At 43.8% G+C, this 22445-nt stretch overlaps 1 protein-coding gene across 1 annotated transcript; it reads left to right on the top strand.

Annotated features, from left to right (window-relative positions):
* The first annotated feature begins 1435 nt into the window (after positions 1–1435).
* Positions 1436–21761, top strand: LOC311227756 (stomatin-like). The gene is made up of 7 exons (XM_084313540.1): positions 1436–1539; positions 5647–5750; positions 5868–5940; positions 8121–8203; positions 8401–8604; positions 9389–9523; positions 21473–21761. The coding sequence occupies exons 1-7, from the start codon at positions 1461–1463 to the stop codon at positions 21656–21658; spliced, it is 864 nt and encodes a 287-aa protein (XP_084169666.1). The 5' UTR covers positions 1436–1460; the 3' UTR covers positions 21659–21761.
* The last annotated feature ends 684 nt before the right edge of the window (positions 21762–22445 follow it).

The following is a 22445-nucleotide window of genomic DNA, read 5'->3' as shown; positions in this document are numbered from 1 at the left end:
CAGCTACTTCCACCAGGCAAACAGACTACTGACTGACAGACTCTAAATTATCAAATGAGCATACACACAAAAGCACACTTATTATTACACGCACACACTGCTGCTTTACACACTATAGACATTTTTCTTTCACATTTTTGACCTTGTATTGTATAGTTTGTATCGATCGTTGTATATTGTTGTCTACAAATCTACTATGGTTGAGGAGCCAGGAAAAACAAACATCACACGTTTTTCTGACTGTATGTACATCTGAATCTGAATCTGAATCTGAAGTACAAAGCCTCTGTGGTTGTGCTCTATAGCCCTGAAGACTGGAAGCCGTTCCTCTACATCAGCTTCCCGGCACTACTCCCACCGCTGCCAGCCCGTGTTTCAGTGGTTTGCTCAAGCTCTCTACTGCTTCTCATCACAACAATTATATAAGCAGCAGAGTTCAACTAGGCACTCTGGTGAGTACAATGTTTTCACAAATCACTCAATCCCCCTGATGAAGACCAGCTGGTCGAAACATGTTGGCTTTTTCAAATTATGTAGCCCTGCGACAATAAAGGCTTATTGTTATTAACTTATTTTTCTTCCTGTAATACGTATTTGAGTGCCTGGGATCCTGTCTTGTTCCAGATAACAATTATATAATCAACAATAATAGCAATATATTATTGCTAACGTAAACGAGTGGATTTGAACCTTGGGCCATAAGTTCCACAGGTGGCCACACTAACAAGCTGAGCTGACTGACCCATTAGCAGGTGGTGGTTTACTGTGACCAACTCATCAGTAGTTTAAACTAATAATACTAATACTAATAGCCTACTATTTCTACTACTACTATAGGCATCTACAATTAGCTACTAGTACGACTAAGCTACTACTAATAATGATGAACAAATTCTCCCATTCATGGTATTTGATTATATCATCATTTGGCTATAATTGTCTCATAATTTAGTTATACTGTATCTGAGCTGATCTGTCCAAAACCAAGTACTTCCAGTAAAAAGAGTGTGAGACACACGATCAGATCATCTTCTGTCTGCACTCTGCGACAGGTATCAAATTCCGTCAACCTGGTGTCAAGATACCCATCTATTTGTTTATTCATGAGCACACTCGTTGGATGGCTGACTTTTCAGACGCACACGTAAGCTTATGGAAAAACACACCACCTCAACCCTGAACTCTCGAACACAGGAGGAGGAGTAAACGTACAGTAGTAGGCTACTCTAGATCCATGAGGTCGATTGTGACCTTTGTTGTAGTAACCTGTTACTCACCGTCTCAACTGCTAGGGGGGGTATCCCTGAGTCTCAACATTGCGTGAGCATGGGAGCATGCAGTCTCAGGACCAACAGCAGCCCAGGGGGGGGGATAGGCCACGCCCTAGTGGGAGAAAGAAAGTAGCAGGTAAATAAGCACATCGCTGTCCCCTCAGCCCCAACACACCTCACACGTCGCTAATGATCTCCTCAGCTAGCAGCACTGCAGAGATGGTTACTCAGGGTAAACTTCAAATCAGCACTGAGAATATAGTGGAAGGTACGTGAGAGCTTCTTATGTTGTCTCTTTTCTTCTATCATGTCAAAGTGTGTCATCATAATTAAACTTAAATTGCTGAGTCAATGCAAAATATCTTTTTGGTTTTATTTGAGCAACTTACACGGGGATGTTACATTCTCATTTGATATTAAATCAAATCAGTTGGCTTGATTATTTTCTTTGGCACGGGGTACTGTAATGATGGGCATTTTGACTTTGGGTATATTCTCCACAGAAGGGCTACTGTATACTGTACATTAGTCACCACACCATTACACAACACGCAACAGCAACTCGTTAAGGACTATGAACATGGGACTTTACAAAGAGTCCAGTTGCATGATTAGCAGCAATATGTGCTAAACCAACTATTAAAACAATTTAAACTGAGTTTAACGTTTATGTCTGATGCGACATTACTTGAGTATTACTTTCTGGTTGTCATGTGAGAAGAACTGCGTGTTTGTGTGTGTGGGTATCTGGTCTCACTGGAAGGCGGGCCAAGCAGTTAGCAGGGTATTGTGTGTGTGTGTGTGTGTGTGTGTGTGTGTGTGTGTGTGTGTGTGTGTGTGTGTGTGTGTGTGTGTGTGTGTGTGTGTGTGTGTGTGTGTGTGTGTGTGTGTGTGTGTGTGTGTGTGTGTGTGTGTGTGTGTGTGTGCGTGCGTGCGTGCGTGCGTGCGTGCGTGCGTGCGTGCGTGCGTGCGTGCGTGCGTATATATATTATATACACATATATATATATATATATATACATATATACACTGTATATTCGTGGATATAGAAGACATACAATAACATGTACAAGTGAAGGACACTTGTTTCCAACATGGTCTCTAATGGCATGAGAAGGAGGTTTGTGTGTGAGTATCTGGTCTCCATGGAAGGCAGGCCAAGCAGTTAGCAGGGTAGCGTGTGTGTGTGTGTGTGTGTGTGTGTGTGTGTGTGTGTGTGTGTGTGTGTGTGTGTGTGTGTGTGTGTGTGTGTGTGTGTGTGTGTGTGTGTGTGTGTGTGTGTGTGTGTGTGTGTGTGTGTGTGTGTGTGTGTGTGTAGGTGTGTGTGTGTGTGTGTGTGTGTGTGTGTGTGTGTGTGTGTGTGTGTGTGTGTGTGTGTGTGTGTGTGTGTGTGTGTGTGTGTGTGTGTGTGTGTGTATACAGTATACACTGTATATCCGTGGATATAGAAGACATACATCCAAGGGATAACATGTAAAAGCGAATGACACTTGTTTCAAACATGGTCCCTAATAGCATAAAAACAAGACCAACAGTAACAAAAATACATCAAGTACATTCAAAAATATAAAAATCACAATTAATATGTTCTACTGCAATTCCAATTCCGTAACACCTGCCTGTCTATCTACCCACCACTCAATCTTACCCCAGAGGTGAATGACGTCTAGACTAAACCCCTCCCTGGATTCAGACAATTTAACACTAAGTGGGAGGCTATTCCACAGTAAGGTCCTTATATATATAAAAAAAAAAAAAAAAAAAAAAAAACTAGTAGCTACGAGCTACATTCTTCATTCATAGCACCTTACATGAGCGCACATTAGCCCTGTGTTGTGTCCATGCTGGTTGTGGACCGTGTCTATAAGAACACCATCTTAACCCTTTCACTACCACACTACAGAAGGTTAACACTTTCACTACCACACTACAGACGGTTAGTAGTGTGATAGTGAAAGGGTTTACCTTCTGTAATGTGGTAGTGAAATGGTTAACCCTTTGTAGTGTGGCAGTGAAAGGGTTAACCATTTGGTAGTGTGGCGGTGAAAGGGTTAAGAAGCAAGCTCATAGAATTGGGGGGGGGGGGGGTCTTGGTTTTTCTCCTGGCCAGAGAATCAAGCCATTTACCAAACTCCTGAACCTGAATTTGTATTTGATTGGCACTGCTTTAACAATACATTTGTATCAACCATGAAGATTTAACCACACGCATAATTAACCTCTCCGGTTCTACCACGATTCCATCACTACTGAACAGCTCACTTTTTATTCCACCGCTACAGAACTGCTCACTTTTTATTCCATCACTACTGAACTGCTCTTCTTTTATTCCACCACTACAGAACTGCTCACTTTTTTATTCTATCACTACAGAACTGCTCACTTTGTATTCCACCACTACAGTACTGCTCACTTTTTATTCTATCACTATTGAACTTCTCTTCTTTTATTCCACCACTACATAACTACTCACTTTTTATTTAATCACTATTGAACTGCTCTTATTTTATTCCACCACTACATAACTGCTCACTTTTTATTCCACCACTACAGAACTGCTAACTTTTTATTTCACCACTACAGAACTGCTCTCTTTTTATTTAATCACTAACTGAACTGCTCTTCTTTTATTCCACCACTACAGAACTGCTCACTTTTTATTCTATCACTACAGAACTGCTCACTTTGTATTCCACCACTACAGAACTGCTCACTTTTTATTCTATCACTACAGAACTGCTCACTTTGTATTCTATCACTACAGAACTGCTCACTTTGTATTCCACCACTACAGAACTGCTCACTTTTTATTATATCACTAGAGAACTGCTCACTTTTTATTATATCACTACAGAACTGCTCACTTTTTATTATATCCCTACTGAACTGCTCACTTTTTATTATATCACTACAGAACTGCTCACTTTTTATTATACCACTACAGAACTTGCACCGCATGGTACCAAAGCACCTCAAAGGCGCTAAAAACAAAATTACAAACATCACAAAACAAACTGGTCAGACTACTGCTTGACCTTACTCCTAGAACCCACCTCACCCCTGCCCACTTTGACAACCTAGGATGGCTTAGAGTAGACGACAGAGTACAGCAACTTGCAATGGGCCTGGTCTACAAGATACACTACACGACTAAGGTACCCATGTACACGTAAAAAAAAAACGTCCCAAAGGTCAGTGAATACCACGACCATAACACCAGAGGGAGCTCCACAAATCATGTTAAACGCAGATTCGGCTCAAACAAGGGACTAAACACGATTCGCAATTATGCCACATCAATGTGGAACGCCCTACCCACAGCTGTAAAGGAATGTGAATCACTACCCACTTTTAAAACCACTCAAGGAGCACCTACGGGAGACTGCAATTCGAAACTGGCCTCCGTAAATGTCCTAACCCAACCCCCTCCAATGTACAGTAAATGTCCTAACCCAGTAATACACAAGACCCTCTTCTTGGCACCAAGTAAGGTTTCATCGAGAATCCAATGTACAGTTACCCCCCCCCATCCAGCCCCCCACCCCACCCACCCAACCACAGCCAATGTACAGTTCCGCCACCCCCCCACCACACCTACCCAACCCTCCCCCCACCCCACCTCCTCCAATGTACAGTTTCTTCGTCAAATGTATATACTCTCTTTTTTCTTTACTCTTTTTGTATCACAAACAGTGCTGTTTTTGTAAATCTGGTATCTCATAAATGTATAGATGTAGCAGTACTGTCTATCTGTATGTATGTCATATATGTTATGATGAATTGAAAATGGGGGACCCTGATGTAAACAAGACGAAAGTCTTTCTCTGGTCTGCATCCCCTTAACAATTGTGTGTATTGAGCTGTACTGTATTGTACCCATTCTGCAATCTGTTAATACAATTTTCAATCAATCAATCAATCAATCAATCAATCAGAACTGCTCACTTTTTATTCTACCACTACAGAACTGCTCACGTTTTATTATATCGCTACAGATCTGCTAACTTTATAATCTATCACTACAGAACTGCTCTTCTTTTATTCCACCACTACATAACTGCTCACTTTTTATTATATCACTACAAACTGCTCACTTTTTATTCTACCACTACAGAACTGCTCACTCACTTTTTATTCGACCACTACAGAACTGCTCACTCACTTTTTATTCCACCACTACATAACTGCTATTTTTCTTATTCCACCACTACAGAACTGCTAATGTTTTATTCCACCACTACATAACTGCACATTTTGTATTCCACCACTACAGAACTGCTCACCTGGGTGCAATCATGGATGAACTATGGAAAATATGCAAAACTCATGTTACACACAAGAGCCTGTAATCTTTTAATGTCCATTTCCTCTGCAGATAAGAGCTCTGTGGGGCTGGGATGTTGTGGTTGGCTATTGTACATCATATCCCTGATATTTGTGATAGCAACCTTCCCTGTCACTATATTCATGTGTGTTAAGGTAGAGTATGCTCACAGTATTATGTTTTACATTCAAATCATTGAAGTTGTTGCACTTGCCATGAAATAAAAGTTGTCCCATCACTTTTTGCTCCTGACTTGTGTCTCTGACATCCAGATAATCAAGGAGTATGAGCGAGCAGTCATTTTCAGACTTGGTCGGATTACTGACAAGAAACCCAAAGGACCAGGTATGTCGATGTTATTGTTTAATATTATTGGTAATATTACTTTCTGTAGCATACAGTACTGTATGACATGCCTTTCCAGCAACTGGTGCCCTGGTTAAAAAAAGTCGGTAACACTTTATAATAACACTCAGTTATAAGACATTTATAAGGTATTTGTAGATAATGAACTAATCATGAACAAACCATGTATATATATATACATTCGTAAATGATTATTAAATCATTTATAACTATATTTGTATAACATTTACAAATGATTTATAACTCATTATTAACATTGTTTGTACTTGATTTGTTCATCATTAAATAATGTTACTTAATGTGTAGTAACACATTTGTAGATGCTTTGAAAAATGGATATGAAAAAATTACTATACCTCCATTTATTTGTTCATGTTCAACAAATGATTTGTAAAACATTCATAAAAAATCTAAAAATCATTTGCAGATGCTATTGTGTGCCCTAATCTAAAGTGAAGACATTTCATCATTAACAAATGTCTAATAGTTTGTTAAATATTTGTTGACTTTTTCATCACGTTACAAATAGCTTTTGGATCCACCCTTCTTTTTGACATAAAACGGTGACAGAATTAGGGTTGTAGATAAATGCTATTTTATTAACACAAACAAAGCAACAACAAATAAACATTGTTTATAATAAAAAGAAAAATAGTCTCTTTTGACATGCCATATACATGTAACCTGGGGGCCACTAGGACCCAGCCAGGAATATGTAGAGGGAGTGAACAAATAAATGGAGGTATAGTCGGTTTTTCATATCCATTTTCAAAGCATCTACAAATGTGTTACTACACATTAAATAACATTATTTAATGATGAACAAATCAAGTACAAACAATGTTGATAATGAGTTATAAATCATTTGTAAATGTTATACAAATATAGTTATAAATGATTTAATAATCATTTACAAATGTATATAAATGGTTTGTTCATGATTAGTGCTATTGCTTTTTTTAATACCTTATAAATGTCTTATAACTGAGTGTTATTATAAAGTGTTACCAAAAAGTCTATAGAAATCTGGTAGAAAATTCTGCAAAGATCCTATGGGATTCATTCCAAAATATGATCCAATTGGAATCTACAGTATCATCTTTTGGAACCAATCCTTTAGGATCCTATTTGACAATCCAATAGGATTGTTAAGGGTCTTATAAGATTCAGATAAACCTCCGATTGGAATCAAAAGTATTATTTTGGAACCAGTCCTAGGAGTAATCGACTGGGCTCCGTAATCATCTGCCTTGGCGATAAATTCTCATTTAAATATCAAATTGATGATCTTGTCTCAAAATCAAGACACAGATTGGATTTCTTTATAGAAATAAATCATGTTCCCCCGTGTGCAGCAGACAAAGGATTGTTGAAGCAATTTCCCAGACTCTCAGTGTTAGACTGTGGTGATATTATTTATAGAATTGCTACTCCATCTACTCTCAAGGGCCTTGACACGGTCTATCATTCTGCCCATAGATTTATTACTGACCCACCATTGTGTCCTTTATGACAGAGCGGGCTTGTCCTCTCTGGCAGAGAGATAAACACTAGTACCTGTTCATTTTTAAGGCCATTGCTGGAATGCTCCCTCCTTATATCACATCTATGTTTGAATGGAATTCGGGTCCTTATTAACCTGTTCCAATGACCTGCTCATGCTCACTTCCAGGCCCACTCAGAACTTGGGAGGTCAGCCTTTTTCTTCAGTGCCCCAGCCGCTTGGAATAAGCTCCAAACATCCCACAAAATGATCACTTGACTATGGGCCGCTAAGATTATGTATTCGGAACATTCCTGTTTGTGATTGTAACTGTGCGTTCGGTTCTGTATTGATTGGTTTATGGCGTGATATCAATCTCAGATACCGGACCGCTCAGGCATAAGCGGTTAATTGATTTATAAGTGTTGGATTCTGTGAATTATTTATTTGTTTACTTCTGTAAACTGTCTAGTCTTATTGTGCCTATTTAATTCATTTTTTTTTGTGTTCGATTTTAATGTATTGCTTCTTATTGTTTTTTGTAATCTCAGCTATTATTGAAAATGAGGGCTTGTCTTTCTGAGTATAAAATAAAGGTTATGAATGAATGAGTCACTGTACTTCTCTGACTAAAATGGCCACTGTAAACACAAGCTCCCTCTCCCGTTTTTTGCAGGACTGTTCTTCGTTCTACCCTGCACCGACACCTTTGTGAAAGTGGATCTGAGAACCGTATCCTTTGATATCCCTCCCCAAGAGGTCAGGTTTTTCTGCACCTCGGTTTTCACGACACACTTAGATCAGTTTATTTTCTCCCTCGAAAACCTCCAAATCATTGTCTATGTCTATTGTTACTTTATTACATTAATTAAAAAATAACCTGCCCCAGTGTCCCAACATCCACCTGGGTCATCACTGTAGTAACAGAAGAGTAATAGACGTTTCTTCCTCTGCAGATCCTGACCAGAGACTCTGTGACCGTGTCAGTGGACGGCGTGGTGTATTTCCGGATATTTTGCCCCATCTCAGCTGTGGCCAATGTAACGAATGCCCACTCCTCGACGCGGCTGCTGGCGCAGGCCACCCTGAGGAATGTGCTCGGTACCAAGAACCTGTCGGAACTGTTGTCTGACAGAGAGGGCATCTCACAGAGCATGCAGGTGGGGAACATATAGCTGTGTGGTTGGTAGTGTTAAGGTTTTGGAATATCAAAAACAGGAAAGAAGTTGGTTGGTATTTTAGCTTGTGGTTGAAAGGTGGTGTCTAGAATGTCCTGTACTTGGCAGTGGCTTGATAGTGGGTGGTCACTTGTAGGCCAAGCTGCAAAGCAGTAACATGTTGTGATTTTCACCACAAAAAATTTGTTTATAAGCCTATCCCCGTCTTTGCCTTAAAGCGATAATGTGTAATTATGGCGCCTGCTGGCCTTGAGCGGTATCATCTCTATTTTCAATACATATAGCGTCTTTGCTCTGTCGTATCTGTGTGCTTTCTTTTTTTGCATGCAGACTTTCTACAGAGCGAATGATTGGTTTCTTGGTGGTCGAGACGGCTGCATATTTATTTTCCATTGTTGCAGAAAATACTCCACGTTTTCGGTAGGTCGAAGAAACTGTCTCATTCAATCTGAGCGTACGTCTGGCATCGCGAGAAGGCTGACCAAGCTGGTCACACCAGACCATTTGAGGCTAGAGCAGTGAAAGGGAGTGGTGCCTGGAAGTGCCGGTGGTTCCAATCTGTTCTGTACACGCTCTAGAACTTCATTCATTAATAGAAATAGTACACATTGTTAAGCTTTAACCTTATTGGTCAGAGCACAAGGTTAAAAACAGAAAGACAGACCGGAGACAGAACGTTTATGGGAGAACATGCACACTGCAGTATCTTCCTCAGCTGAACTGTTTGATTCGACACCTGAACGCCAATCGACCGTATCAATTGCAGGAGTCTCTGGACGACGCCACGGACGCCTGGGGGATTAAAGTGGAGCGGGTGGAGATCAAGGATGTGAAGCTGCCCCAACAGCTGCAGAGGGCCATGGCGGCAGAGGCAGAGGCGACCCGGGAAGCCAGGGCCAAGGTGAGTTGGACAGTTTAACCTGTTGAACTTAACTATATACCATAGGTGGCCTTAGCTATGTTTCACCCACTGAAACGGGCCCCACTCGCTAGCAAGGCCGCCGGATTGACAAAGCAAACACACCCTGGATTGATAAAGCACACTGTGTGGATAACTGATGTGGTGGAAACCCTTGATAAGGCACATCACCAACACAGAAAGATGTTTAGTGACAAAGTCTCTCACCTTGCAGGGCTGTACGCTAAGCTTTTTCACTAGGGGCACAGGTGCCCCTAAATGAAAAATGTAGGGGCACAGACTATTTTTTAGGGGCACTTTTTTAAATAACAAAACCCAATATATTTTTTAATGAAAGCACTGTATATTTGTATGTCTCTAAATGTCTTGATGAATTGAAAATGGAGGACCCTTATGTAAACAAGCCGAAAGTCTTTTTCTGGTCTTCATCCTCCAGTCTTAGCAGTTGTTGTATTGAGCTGTACTGTATTGTATCCATTCTGCAATCTGTTAATAACGTTTTCAATCAATCAGACAAATGTATAGAAAAGCTTTTATTATAACATTCTTTCATATAACAATTTTTTTTATTATTGTTTAAGAAAATGTTTTAGCCCTATGCTTGAATATTATTTTAGGCATGGCAACAAATAAAATAATAAAATGAATAAATAAAATATAAAATAAATAAATAAATAGGCTACACGTCTCTCTTTTTGTGTTACAAATTGGGCTCACCGATATGAACATAGGCCTCTTTACTTACTTAAAAAAAGGAAACATCAAGAAATATGTTTATGGTGTTTTATTTGATAATGCTCATGATTATTGCTGCAGTCTGAGTCATACAATACTCACTGGCTTTCATAACAGACTAACTTGTCTTGCTCAAGACTTGTTTATGAGTTTTAACAGACAGCACTGTATCTCGCTCAACCAAAGCCCCATGTTCTCTAGTGTTATCCCATAATATCTGAGTTTGCAATGCATGAGTTTGCAACAGAACAATTTTGATTGACAGTAGATTCTGCCAATTATGTCACACCGATTGCACACCTCTGCTATTCTTACCACCAATCGGCAAGCGCATATTCGTTTTTTTACTTCCGGAAAGTCTGCCATTAGGCTACACGATAAATCAAAACAAAACTTTCAGAGCTCGCGCTAATAACGTTAGCTCCCCGCCGCCCACGAGTACCAGCTAGGGTGACCAGGTGTCCCCCTTTTGGTTGTACTGTCCCACCATTTGACCAAATGTCCCGCGTCCCTCATATTGAGAGGATGTCCCTCTTTTCGAAGCCAAAAAAAACATGTGTCTAAAAGCCCCTCCCTACAGACAGTAAACGTAGCAACCCGCCTCTTGTCCACACACATTGCTCTGATTGGTTATAGTACTTTAGCGCGCTGCTTGCCTGCTTGTGACGTGACTGAGACTGAGTCGTGACGCTACCTCATATCGCAAATCTGATTGGTAAAAAAAAACACAACAACATTACAAGCAAACTAGTTCAAGATGGAAAGCAGTAAAAATAAACTGACCTGCAGTTACAACCAAGACTGGCAAACGACACATGACTGGGTGAGGCAGATGGCAGGCAATCCGCAGCAGGCTTTCTGTGTTTTGTGTCATAGTTCATTTTCAATTGCGCATGGAGGAGAATACGACTTGAAGCGCCACAGTGGACGTGAGTCTCACTTGAAAGTGGCTCACCAAAAAGAAACATACGTTTCTTTTTAAACCAAACAATGATAGCCAGACGGACAAGGTCACTGCAGCTGAGATAACAAGTGTCTATCACACAGTACAACACTCCCATTCATACAGGTCAGCCGACTGTGGTAACCTTTAACCTTTGATTTAAATCTATTCGGTGAAGACCATGGCAGTTATTCTAATATAGAAACACAATTTATTTGTATTATTATTTTTGTATTATACTACACTGTTTTCCCTAGTTCTGTGTTAACAGGGAATATCAAACACAAGACATTCCTGTCAAGTGATGACGTTTGAATATTTAAAACAGATGTTAGGTGGTATTTAATTTGTATTTATTTTGATTTAACCTTTAACCTTTGATTTAAATCTATTCAGTGAAGACCATGGCAGTTATTCTAATACAAAAATTTACATTATCTATCTGTCCCACTTTGTCCCACTTTGTCCCACCAAAATCTTACTGTTGTCCCACTTTGTCCCACCAAAATCTTACTGTTGTCCCACTTTTGGACTTTTTGCATCTGGTCACCCTAGTATCAGCGCTCCGCAGGAGCAGGACCAAACTAGGTATGATGATTTTACTGCAAATAAATAATATATATATATATATATATATATATATATATATATATATATATATATATATATATATATATATATATATATATATATATATATATATATATATATATATATATATATATATATATATTATGTTATAATAAAAGCTTTTCTATACATTTGTCTGATTGATTGAAAACTTTATTAACTGATTGCAGAATGGGTACAATTCAGTACGGGCTCTCTGAGCAAAGGAACTGAGAGATATGAAGAGACTAATGCTTGCTATGGTCGGGTAAATATGCTGATGTTACTAGAGCTAGCCATGTTGCTGTCGCTAACGACGTTAGCCATACCTGTAATGGTGGCTACTGCCACTGCTGGTTCACTGTTCTCGGTCACATTTTTATTAGACGGCTCACTAGGTCCAACACGTCGAAAATATGACGCAATACTAAGGTTACTGGTGGTTTTCTTCATTTTTAGCCTAGTAGCTAATCAGACTGATTTTTGGGGGCCCTTTTTGGGCGAGGGGGGTCCCTTTTATGCTTTTTGGGGGTTTTTGGTGATCAAATATTGAATATTGAACTATAATAATCAGTGCAGGAGCTCACTTATCCTTGAAAGACACTTTTATCACTGACTTAAAAGGCCCATACATCTCCATAAATGTTCAGAGGGGAGGGAATAAGTGCTTACCCTACAGACCCCAAGAAGTGCTGTATATTCTGTACTGTTAAATTTTTCATTTTTCATTCCAATCCCGATTTGTATTTGAGATTCCCAAATCCCATCGGACTTCTTCTTGTCCCTCAGTGAGTGTAATACCAGCATTCAACTGTATGCGCCACAGCGGTTTCTATCATCATCATCATCATCACCACCCACGCTATGCATAAAATATATAGGTCCGCGGAGAGGCACGCTGAGGAGGTCGTGCAAACTGCAATGGAATATGGGGCATCTCTCTCTCTCTTTACCTAATATTTTGATTCTATCCTGACACTTTTCAGTTGGAAGGGCAGTCTATATGCGCAACTTAAAAACAAAAAAATAAATATTTTTTTTAATGGCACTTTTTTTTATGAGGCTCAAAAGGGCAGGTGCTCAAGCACCCCTTGGGCTCTATGTGTGCACGTGCCTGCTCCTGACATAAACCAAGTAATGTAAATCTCCAGGGTCTAGTTGAGGTGCGTCGTGGTGAGTTTGGCTTCCCACCTTATGTGCAATTTTGCCTAAAACATTATATTTTCTTCTGTAAATGTACATGGGGGCGGGGTCTTGTTAATATAAGATAAGGGCCCCATATTTCATCTTGAGATGAGCCCCTGAACCTTAGGGCCGCCTATGCTATATACATCAGACATGAGGGGAATTTTTTTTTTTAAAGGAAAGAAATAGCATCCAAATTAAATAGTAGAAGAATTGTGAGTCTGGAATGTCTTATGCATTTGGAGTATCAACTGAACTGACACTGAACAAAGTAAAATGCAGTGGATTTAACGGTGATGGCAGGCAAATCTTCACCTGGGTACTTGGGCACTTATATATGACAAAATATAGTGAACTACCAGCAAAAACAACAACAAAGACAAAGGGTAGGTTCCGAATATTAGAGTAGAGTGCTTCTCAGCACAATCCATGCTGTTCATTCATACTGGACACCTGCAGCTCAGGGTTGTTGTTAGCCACAAAACAAGTCAACAAGCCCAGAAATAAAACGCTTGATTGATTGAACATTTTATTAACAGATTGCAGAATGGGTACAATACAGTACAGCTCAATACACACAATTGTTAAGGGGATGCAGACCAGAGAAAGACTTTCGTCTTGTTTACATCAGGGTCCCCCATTTTCAATTCATCATAAAATATATGACATACAGATAATAATAATAATAATAATAATAATAATAATAATAATAATAATAATAATAATAATAATAATAATAATAATAATAATAATAATAATAATAATAATAATAATAATAATAATAATAATAATAATAATAATGGATTGGATTTATATAGCGCTCTTCTCTGACTCAGAGCGCTTCACAGAGTCCATTATTCGTTCATACACAGTCATACCGGTGGTGGTAAGCTACAATTGCAGCCAGAGCTGCCCTATACATCTATACATTTATGACATACTAGATTTACAAATAAAGTACTGTTTGTGATACAAAAAGAGTTAAAAAAATAAAAAAAATAAGAGAGTATATACATTTGACGAAGAAACTGTACATTGGGGGAGGTGGGGTGGGGGGGGGTTGGGTAGGTGGGGTGGGGGGTAACTGTACATTGGAGGTGGTTGGGGTGGGGGGGATGGGTAGGCGGGGGGGGGTAACATATGGTTATCCTATAACCATAGTTATATGAGTATAGCGAGCGCTCTGCACTCTAGTGGAACTATCCCTTTATCAATCTAATACTGAATAATTTTCTCCACATGTACACACCTATCCGTCTGGCCACACCCACATCCGCTCCTCTACATAAGCGGGGTCGTGGCCATACTAACAGCTCCTTCCCAAGTCTTTCACCACCGAAAGCGAAGACCACGGGGTCCTCAGTGAGTCAGTGCAGAGCGCTCGCTATACTCATATAACTATGGTTATAGGATAACCATATGTTATATTATTGTATAGCTTACGCTCTGCACTTTAGTGGAACACAGGAGCTGAGCAGAGCGGAAGCTCGACAAATGTACCCGCTGAGGCCCCCCACAACAATCAGAACCAGGGTGGACCCGAGCCCCCGGACCCCCCTAGAGGGGGACGGGAGGGAATCGGATCCGACTGTGTGAAGAGGGTTTAGCACGTCAACGCACAGGGTGAGCAGATCGTGGGACTTACCTTCACACAGAAGGACCCGCGACCACTCAGGCGCGCATCACACATGCCACTAGGGAACGATCAGGAAGAAAAAAACTGTTACAGCCCCTAACATCACAGGGTCAAAGGTCAAGAACCCAACTCCGTGGCAAGGCCATAGCAGTGGAGCGCGGAGGAGGACCCAGCCCCCTGGTGAGGCCAACAATGCCATAGCATCGAGACCCCACCAGACGGTCACTAGTGACACCACCCCCCACATCGCCAGCATATCGGACAGGGCCCAATCCAAGAGCAGGCCCTTCCCCCCTACAGCACGCCGCCCTGAAGCACTCTACAGAGGCTACACCCTCACAACACTGTAGGGCCAGTCGGCGCACCGGGGAGACAACCCCCAAGAGGCTGATCCCTCAATCCCAGCAACAGGCCAAGAGCATAACTTGACCTGTGCCCGGCGCACTGCGGACTAGACAGGCGCCTAAGGGGTCTACTGTCGCAGCCTCCACAAAACCTGACCCCCTAGAGAGGTCGAGGTCCAAGAGAAGGCTGACACGATTGGCAGACGTCATGAAAAGTGCGGGGGCACACTCGCAGGCAGACGGGGTCAAGCCCGGCCTAAACCCAAGAGTCGACTCTGCTACCAACACACAGGGGAATCAACCACCCCCCTATGTTTAGTTTAACAGGAGGCGGTTGTTCCCTTAACCCCCCCAAAAGAAAACTCCGAAACACAACTGCGCGTATACACCGGCTATACAGGCAGTACAAGTGTTTCAGTTTTCAAGAAGGGGTTAACCCAGGCCAACAGGTCGACGAGAATGAGTCCGGACCTGGGCCCGGCGAACCGGGACGTACACAGGGATGCCAGAGGGGTACAATAGAACCTCCTCGACAGCCCCCTCCCAGCCCTGCCGAGCAGGGGAAGGGAGGGGCGAAAAAGAATGGAGAAGGACCAGGCCCCTTAGCACAGCGCAAGGTACAACACAATATGGACCAAGCAACTGCGAAGGATAACTCGTAGTGACATACCCACGACACACACCTCCATAACATCAATCCCCGCGACGCCCGGGCCAACCCGGCATTTTCCCCCTGAAAAAGCACAAAGTCCTTCAGGGTACCAGAACAACAGATCTGCGCCCCGGCGGACAACGGGTTAACTGACCTGGTCCGGTGTGACCAGAACCAGTCCTGTGTCCTAGTCACGCCGCCATCCCCAGTCCTAAGAGGGGGGTAGGTACGCGTGTCGATCTAAAACATCACAGAGGGTGCCACCAAAACGGTCAGAACACGAACGCACCGTGCCCGGTGGCCCACCCCATGGGCGTGAGACCCCTCCGCCAATGAACGCACCGTGCCCGGTGGCCCACCCCATGGGCGTGAGACCCCTCCGCCTATGCTTTGATCTACTCCGTCATCTCCCCCCAGAGATGAGCGAAAGTTCGTCGAGACTAACCTAGTACACTGGCGCTCGGAAGAGACAAAATCTCCATCTCAGTCGCTCGTACAAAAAACGCCGTTTTTATAATGAGCAACCAAGGCGCGCCAGCCCATGCGTGGTTCCACACTGAAAGCACCCAGGGCCAGCGCCATGTACACGTCGAGACCCAAAACACATCAATGGTATTCTAACAAGAAACCAGATAACGTTCCCTCCACGCCGCCTGGGACGAGCGGCAGGAAACTGGCCAAAAGACACATATATGGGTCCCATATGACGCGTCTGAGGGAAAAAACCCTGTCAACACTGCTCTGTATAAAAGAGAGGAGACAGGGAACCCCCAGAGAGACCTCCCACGTGAGTAATAATTGAAAAGATATATGTAAACATTGAGCCACGTGACCAAAAGCTCAACACATAATGCAATAGAGAGCAGAGCAGAAAACAACAGTTTCCAACGCACCGCATAAGTTATGATGAGTTATGATAACTCAATCTTGACAATGACAGCGGTCCACAACATGGAGCCTGAAAAAAACTCACGGAAGTCTCACGACCAATAGAAACGCGCCCAGTGACGTATTCTATGGCCGGGAAAATTCCGTGACCCACCTGCCCAAATATGGCGTGGGACCAGGGAACTCCCCCCCCCCCGCCCCTGTGATGTGCTGACCCGACAGTGTGACAGGAAGACCGAAGAACAGGAGGTCCAATCCCCTGGCTAATCAGTAAAAATGGGGGAGGGGTTTATCAGTTCACCCCCTCATGACCCCATACCCTGGATATGATGAAAACAACAAGCAGCGCATGATACCAGTTATCCAGCATGCTACATGAACAAGCGTATATCCTCTAGGACAGGGATCGGCAATAGGCTGCCTGCGGGCCGACATTGGCCCGCCAGCAATAATTTCTGGCCCGTCAGATTATTTTGAGAATATGATATTTATGTTACCATATATATAGCCAATATATATATAGCCAATTGAAATGCTAGAAATGGTCACGTGGACTGGGAGAATGTATATTTCATGTATATTTCCCTAACGCACTTTCACTTCCGCGTTCGAGATGGAGCGAGTAACAAAATGTGTAAAAAAAAAAAAAAAAAAATCTTTGGATAGCTTCTTTGCAACAGGGAAATATAACGCTTCTTTTAATAAACAGGAGCCATACTTAAAATACGGGTTTATCGCAACAGGTCAGTGATTCTTGCGTGCCGAGCCGACGTCCTCTCTGCATAATATGTGGCGACAATAACAACAACAACGAGGAAATGATGACAACTGTGTTCAAGTTGGCAGATAAAGTAGCTGCATTCAACGCCAATCTGGAATTGGAGGGCGGCAAGTGGATATGTGACATGTTTCAAACATTAGCAGGGATTTTGGAGGACTTAACAACAAACAAGGTATGGTGAGTCGTGTTTTCATGCATTCTGATCTGTTCATCACTCGCCGCGGTGATCTGCAACAGCTGATCTGCTGTTCATGAATGAATGAATGAATGAATGAATGAATGAAAACTTTATTTAACAGATTGCAGAATGGGTACAATACAGTACGGCGCAATACACACAATTGTTAAGGGGATGCAGACCAGAGAAAAACGTTTGTCTTTTTTCACTATATTAAATTAGCCATTGTTTTTTATCCTGGCCCGCCAAGCAATGGCTTGGGGAAAATCTGGCCCGTGGCCAGATCTAATTGCCGACCCCTGCTCTAGGATAAGCTCAACCATTGCACACCAGCCACAGACGATAAACTCGTTTGTGAAAAAACAGGTTTTTATACAAGGCTTTAGGCTCATGTGTGAACACGTCAACCGTGTTTTCATACTTCACCAAGTAAAGAGAAAACAACAGACGTTTAAAGAGAGGGTCAAAGACCTCGGTACAAGCTACATAGATTACTTCTGCAGGCTAACACTCTAACCTAGTTGTGGATGCCATGTTTCCCAAACGTAACAGAATACACACAACCCCCTCAGATAAAAAAGGTAAAGTTCACTCTTACTACTGCAAGAAGAACACTGTCTTCTTCATGATGAGGGTAAGACAATTCTTTCGACCGAGTGCTAGCCACAGGCCTTGCTAAGCACACATGTATAGCGACCAGAACACAATTTTCAAGAAAACTGTCCTACTCCCTAAGCACACAACCCCACAGCTAGGTGAGGGTTATACATCGTATGCCCAATATATAGTGAATAAACACACATTTTGTAACAAAAACCAGGCCCGCTTTCCAGGAGGGACTTTTTTTATTTAATAACAAAATCAGATGTTGGGGGGGGGGGGGGGGGGGGGGGGGGTAAACAGGGGAGTCACTAGCGGCGCCTGCCGCGTGCAGAGCGCTGCTTTCCCCCACGGGGAGCCGGCCCGGAGGAACGGTTCTGGGGAGCCTGGTCACGTTGATCCCTACCGTTACCCCCGGGCGTGGGGCGGCTGGCTGCAGCGGACAAGGCACTCCGTCCACTCCTGACCTTCTTCGCCGAAGGTCCAGCAGCGGCGGCGGTGGTGGCGGAGGCAATGGTCGCGGTCCTCTGCTGGCGTTGCTTCTTCCGGACATCACCGGTGGCATCAGGTCGGGGGAAATGGGGCTGGAGCACGGAGCGCTCCTCCTCCATCTCCCTGCAGGCAGCCGTCATCTGTTGCATGGCCGACCCGAATAGCCCAGTATCGGAGGGGGGCCGTGAGCAGCGGAATCCTCCTCTGTTCCAGCACCCGCGCCTGCTCCAGCCAAAGATGGCGCTGGGAGAGAGTGGCCAGGGCGCGCTCCTTCCTGGCGGCTATCGCCTGCAGCTGGGTTAGGTGCAGGATGGCTCCAGCCGCCTGGGCGTGAAGGTATCGTTGATGGTCATCCATTACCGACCCGCCCGCCATCAGCCCCGACATGTAGCACGCTAGCTGCGCGATGTTGGAGGTCACAGCTCTGAGTCGCAGCGATGTACACCTGGTCACTCCAATTAGCCAACTGCCTAGCCGATTTCCCTTGGGGAACCGGCTTTCTTAACGGCTCCCACACCATTTCGGGACAAAGTATGGATGCCATCGGGCTATCAAGTCGAGGCACCCCGTCATTTAGCCCCTGGACCAAACCCACCACCGGCGTGACTGGCACGTAGGCGGGGGTAAGGCCAACAATGCGGGAGATGACCTGTCCCTGTGTCATGTAGGCCTCCATTGCTGGGAAGAATGGGCAGACAACGCCCGTCTCTCTCACAGGACGACGTTGCCAGAGATGACCTATCATGTCATCAGGAACAGGTGCTGGCAGTGGCTGCGGCAACGCCACGCCATTAGCGGCTGCGGTGGCCGCCATGAGCTCGGGGAACAAGGCAAGCAACTCCCCTTGCGTACCTCCCTCCACGTCACTCGCGTCCCTCACGTACGGGAGGCTGCCTCGGGTGCCACAATCCGACGCGGCAGATAGCTGGGCATCTTGTCTCGGGGTCGGAGGTTCTAACCCAACCCTGGAGTACAAGGGACCCCAAGGAGACGCAACACTCCCTGCCACTCCCTGAGGGGGAGAGTGATACGTCTCTACTGGGGCTTCGAACAAGAGAGCTCTCGCCCCCTCCATGTAATCCTCAGTCTCCATCGGAAATGGAGACGAGGCAAGAGAACTCTCGTCCGACTCCAGCGCAACATCAAAGCCAGGCCGTTCGCCGCCTTATGACGAGAGCGAGCCAAGGCGAAGAGTCTGCGTCGCAAATCCCCTGCCACCAGAGGAGCTGTCGGCCTATCGGCCGACTGTCCACTGGCAGGGGAACCAGGGCCGGAACAGGCCATCTCACAGGAGATGGAGGCTCAAAGGCCCCTCGGCGAGGCAAACTCACCACCGGGCGCCGCCCAGGCGTATCTGGCTGCCATGGAGTCCTGTTCGGGGTACCCAGCAAAGCCCTGGACAGGCTCCAGTATGTCCAGAACTCAGCTGCCAGGGTTCTCACTCACACCAAGCCCTGGCAGCACATCACCCCCACCCTCATCCATCTCCACTGGCTTCCAGTCAGGCTCCGCATCACCTTCAAACTCCTGCTCCTCACCTACAAATCCCTCCATGCCCTCGCCCCCCGGTACCTGTCTGATCTCCTCCACCAGTACACTCCATCCCGGAACCTACGATCCTCTGATCTAGGTCTCCTCTCCATCCCTCGCACCAGGTTACGGACTTTTGGGGACAGAGCCTTCAGCGTGGCGTCCCCTACCCTCTGGAACTCTCTCCCCCCCGAAATCCGCAACGCCCCAACCCTGGACACCTTCAAATCCGCTCTAAAAACACACCTCTTCACCAAGGCTTTCCCCATCAGTTAGTTTTAGATTAAATTAGGTCCATTATCCCCTACTTTCCCTCATCCCCTCTTCCCCCCCCCCCCTACTTTCCTTGCCCTATTTTTTGTCCTGATTGTAAAGCGACCTTGGGTTCTATGAAAGGCGCTATATAAATTTGATTTATTATTATTATTATTATTATTAGAGACGCCCCACGATGCACAGAGGACGCGGCGATGGTGAAGCGCTGGTGAAGGGTAATGTTGCGAGCGTCTAAACCCTCCGTAGGGGCAAACATTATCTCTTAGCTTTTCTCGTAAAATTGCGAGAGAGAGAAAAACAAGATACAATGTCCACGTAGCTCCTTTCCAACAACTATTTCGGCACTAAACTCAAAGTGGTGTATACAGTCAACAAAATAGGGAAGGAGCTGTTAGTATGGCCAAGACCCCGCTTATGTAGAGGAGCGGATGTGCGTGTGGCCAGGCGGATGGGTGTGTACATGTGGAGAAAATTATTCAGTATTAGATTGATAAAGGGATAGTTCCACTAGAGTGCAGAGCGTAAGCTATACGATAATATAACTGTACATTGGATTATCGACAAAACCTTACTTGGTCCAAGAAGAGGGTCTTGTGTATTACTGGATTAGGACATTTACTGTACATTGGATGGGGTTGTCTTAGGATATTTACAGGGGCCAGTTTCGAATTGCAGTCTCCCGTAGGTGCTCCTTGAGAGTGGTTTTAAAAGTGGGTAGTGATTCACATTCCTTTACAGCTGTGGGTAGGGCGTTCCACATTGATGAAAACCTACTTTGGGCGCGCTGCGTGGAGTAGGTTTCAGTGTTCATAATTTTTCTTGCAATTAGCTAACTATGCTAACTTAGTGAAGTACAGAGGGGAAACCATAATACAGATCTACATGTAGTTAAAGGAACACGCCAACATTATGGGAAAAACGCTTAGCGTCTTCTCCAGAGTCGGACAAGATAGTTACCAATTTCCTCTCCGTGAGCTCAGTAGAAAGCTAAGTCGGTAAGCACATTTACCATAATGTCCGTGTGTTCCATTAACCGCTCCTCAACCCTGTAAATGACTCGAGTGTTTCGTCCTGCGCTGTAGGTGATTTCTGCCGAGGGAGAGATGAACGCCGCCAGAGCCTTGAAGGAAGCCTCCATCGTGATCTCAGAGTCGCCCTCTGCCCTCCAGCTGCGCTACCTGCAGACGCTCACCACCATCGCGGCCGAGAGGAACTCCACCATCATCTTCCCTCTGCCCATAGACGTCATACAGCATTTCATGAAGTGACGGCTCGCGGAGTTGACGTTTCCTCTCCTCGTGATGCTATATACGTTTTTTGTTTGTCCGTTTTTAATATTTAGTCATATTTGTATTGTGTTATTTGGGTACAGCGGCAGCTTTATTTTGTAGACACTTGTTTTTCTTACTGTGTTTTAATAGTTAAAACCAAAGTGCAACATATACTGTACATTACAGACGTTAGTGTCTCATCACTGACCACACTATATTAACCAGATAAGCTTCAGTGGCAGTTCTGGTGAAAAAATAAAAATAAAAAATGCAAGACAGGTTTAGTAGACATGCTTTCATATTAAGTTATACACAGCATGATGTGTTGCAATACAGAATGCAATCTTTATAACAAAAGTCCTGTAAACAATAATAAATACAAAATAAAAAAACGATCAACAACCATGTGATGCACCGAACTTTAACTTTTTGTCTTTCTAAGACATTTACTGTAAACGAGACCCCTATTCTACGGTGGAACATTCAGTGTGTGACTAGGCCTACGTGGTCGTGTCCACGGGACACAGAGGCAATCGCTGCAGCTGGGAGTAACAGTCACCTGATAAAGAGAGAATAATATTATTTCACATACATATCATTATACGGTGTAGCCAACCAGTGGCTTAGCTTACTAGGCTAACGGTTGTCCAAGGGTAGCAAATATAACTCGGCTACAACCAGCTAAAATGTCTACTTCTGCAGATTTTCAGGTTGAATGTCGGAGGGGGTTAGGCTCTGTTACAAGTTTGTCAATAAAGTCATTATTTAAAAAGAATTCCTAGCG

The sequence above is a fragment of the Notolepis coatsorum genome (assembly GCF_963971535.1).
Source record: "Notolepis coatsorum genome assembly, chromosome: 1".
Lineage (NCBI taxonomy): Eukaryota > Metazoa > Chordata > Actinopteri > Aulopiformes > Paralepididae > Notolepis > Notolepis coatsorum.
This window is presented reverse-complemented; position numbering and strand designations above follow the sequence as displayed.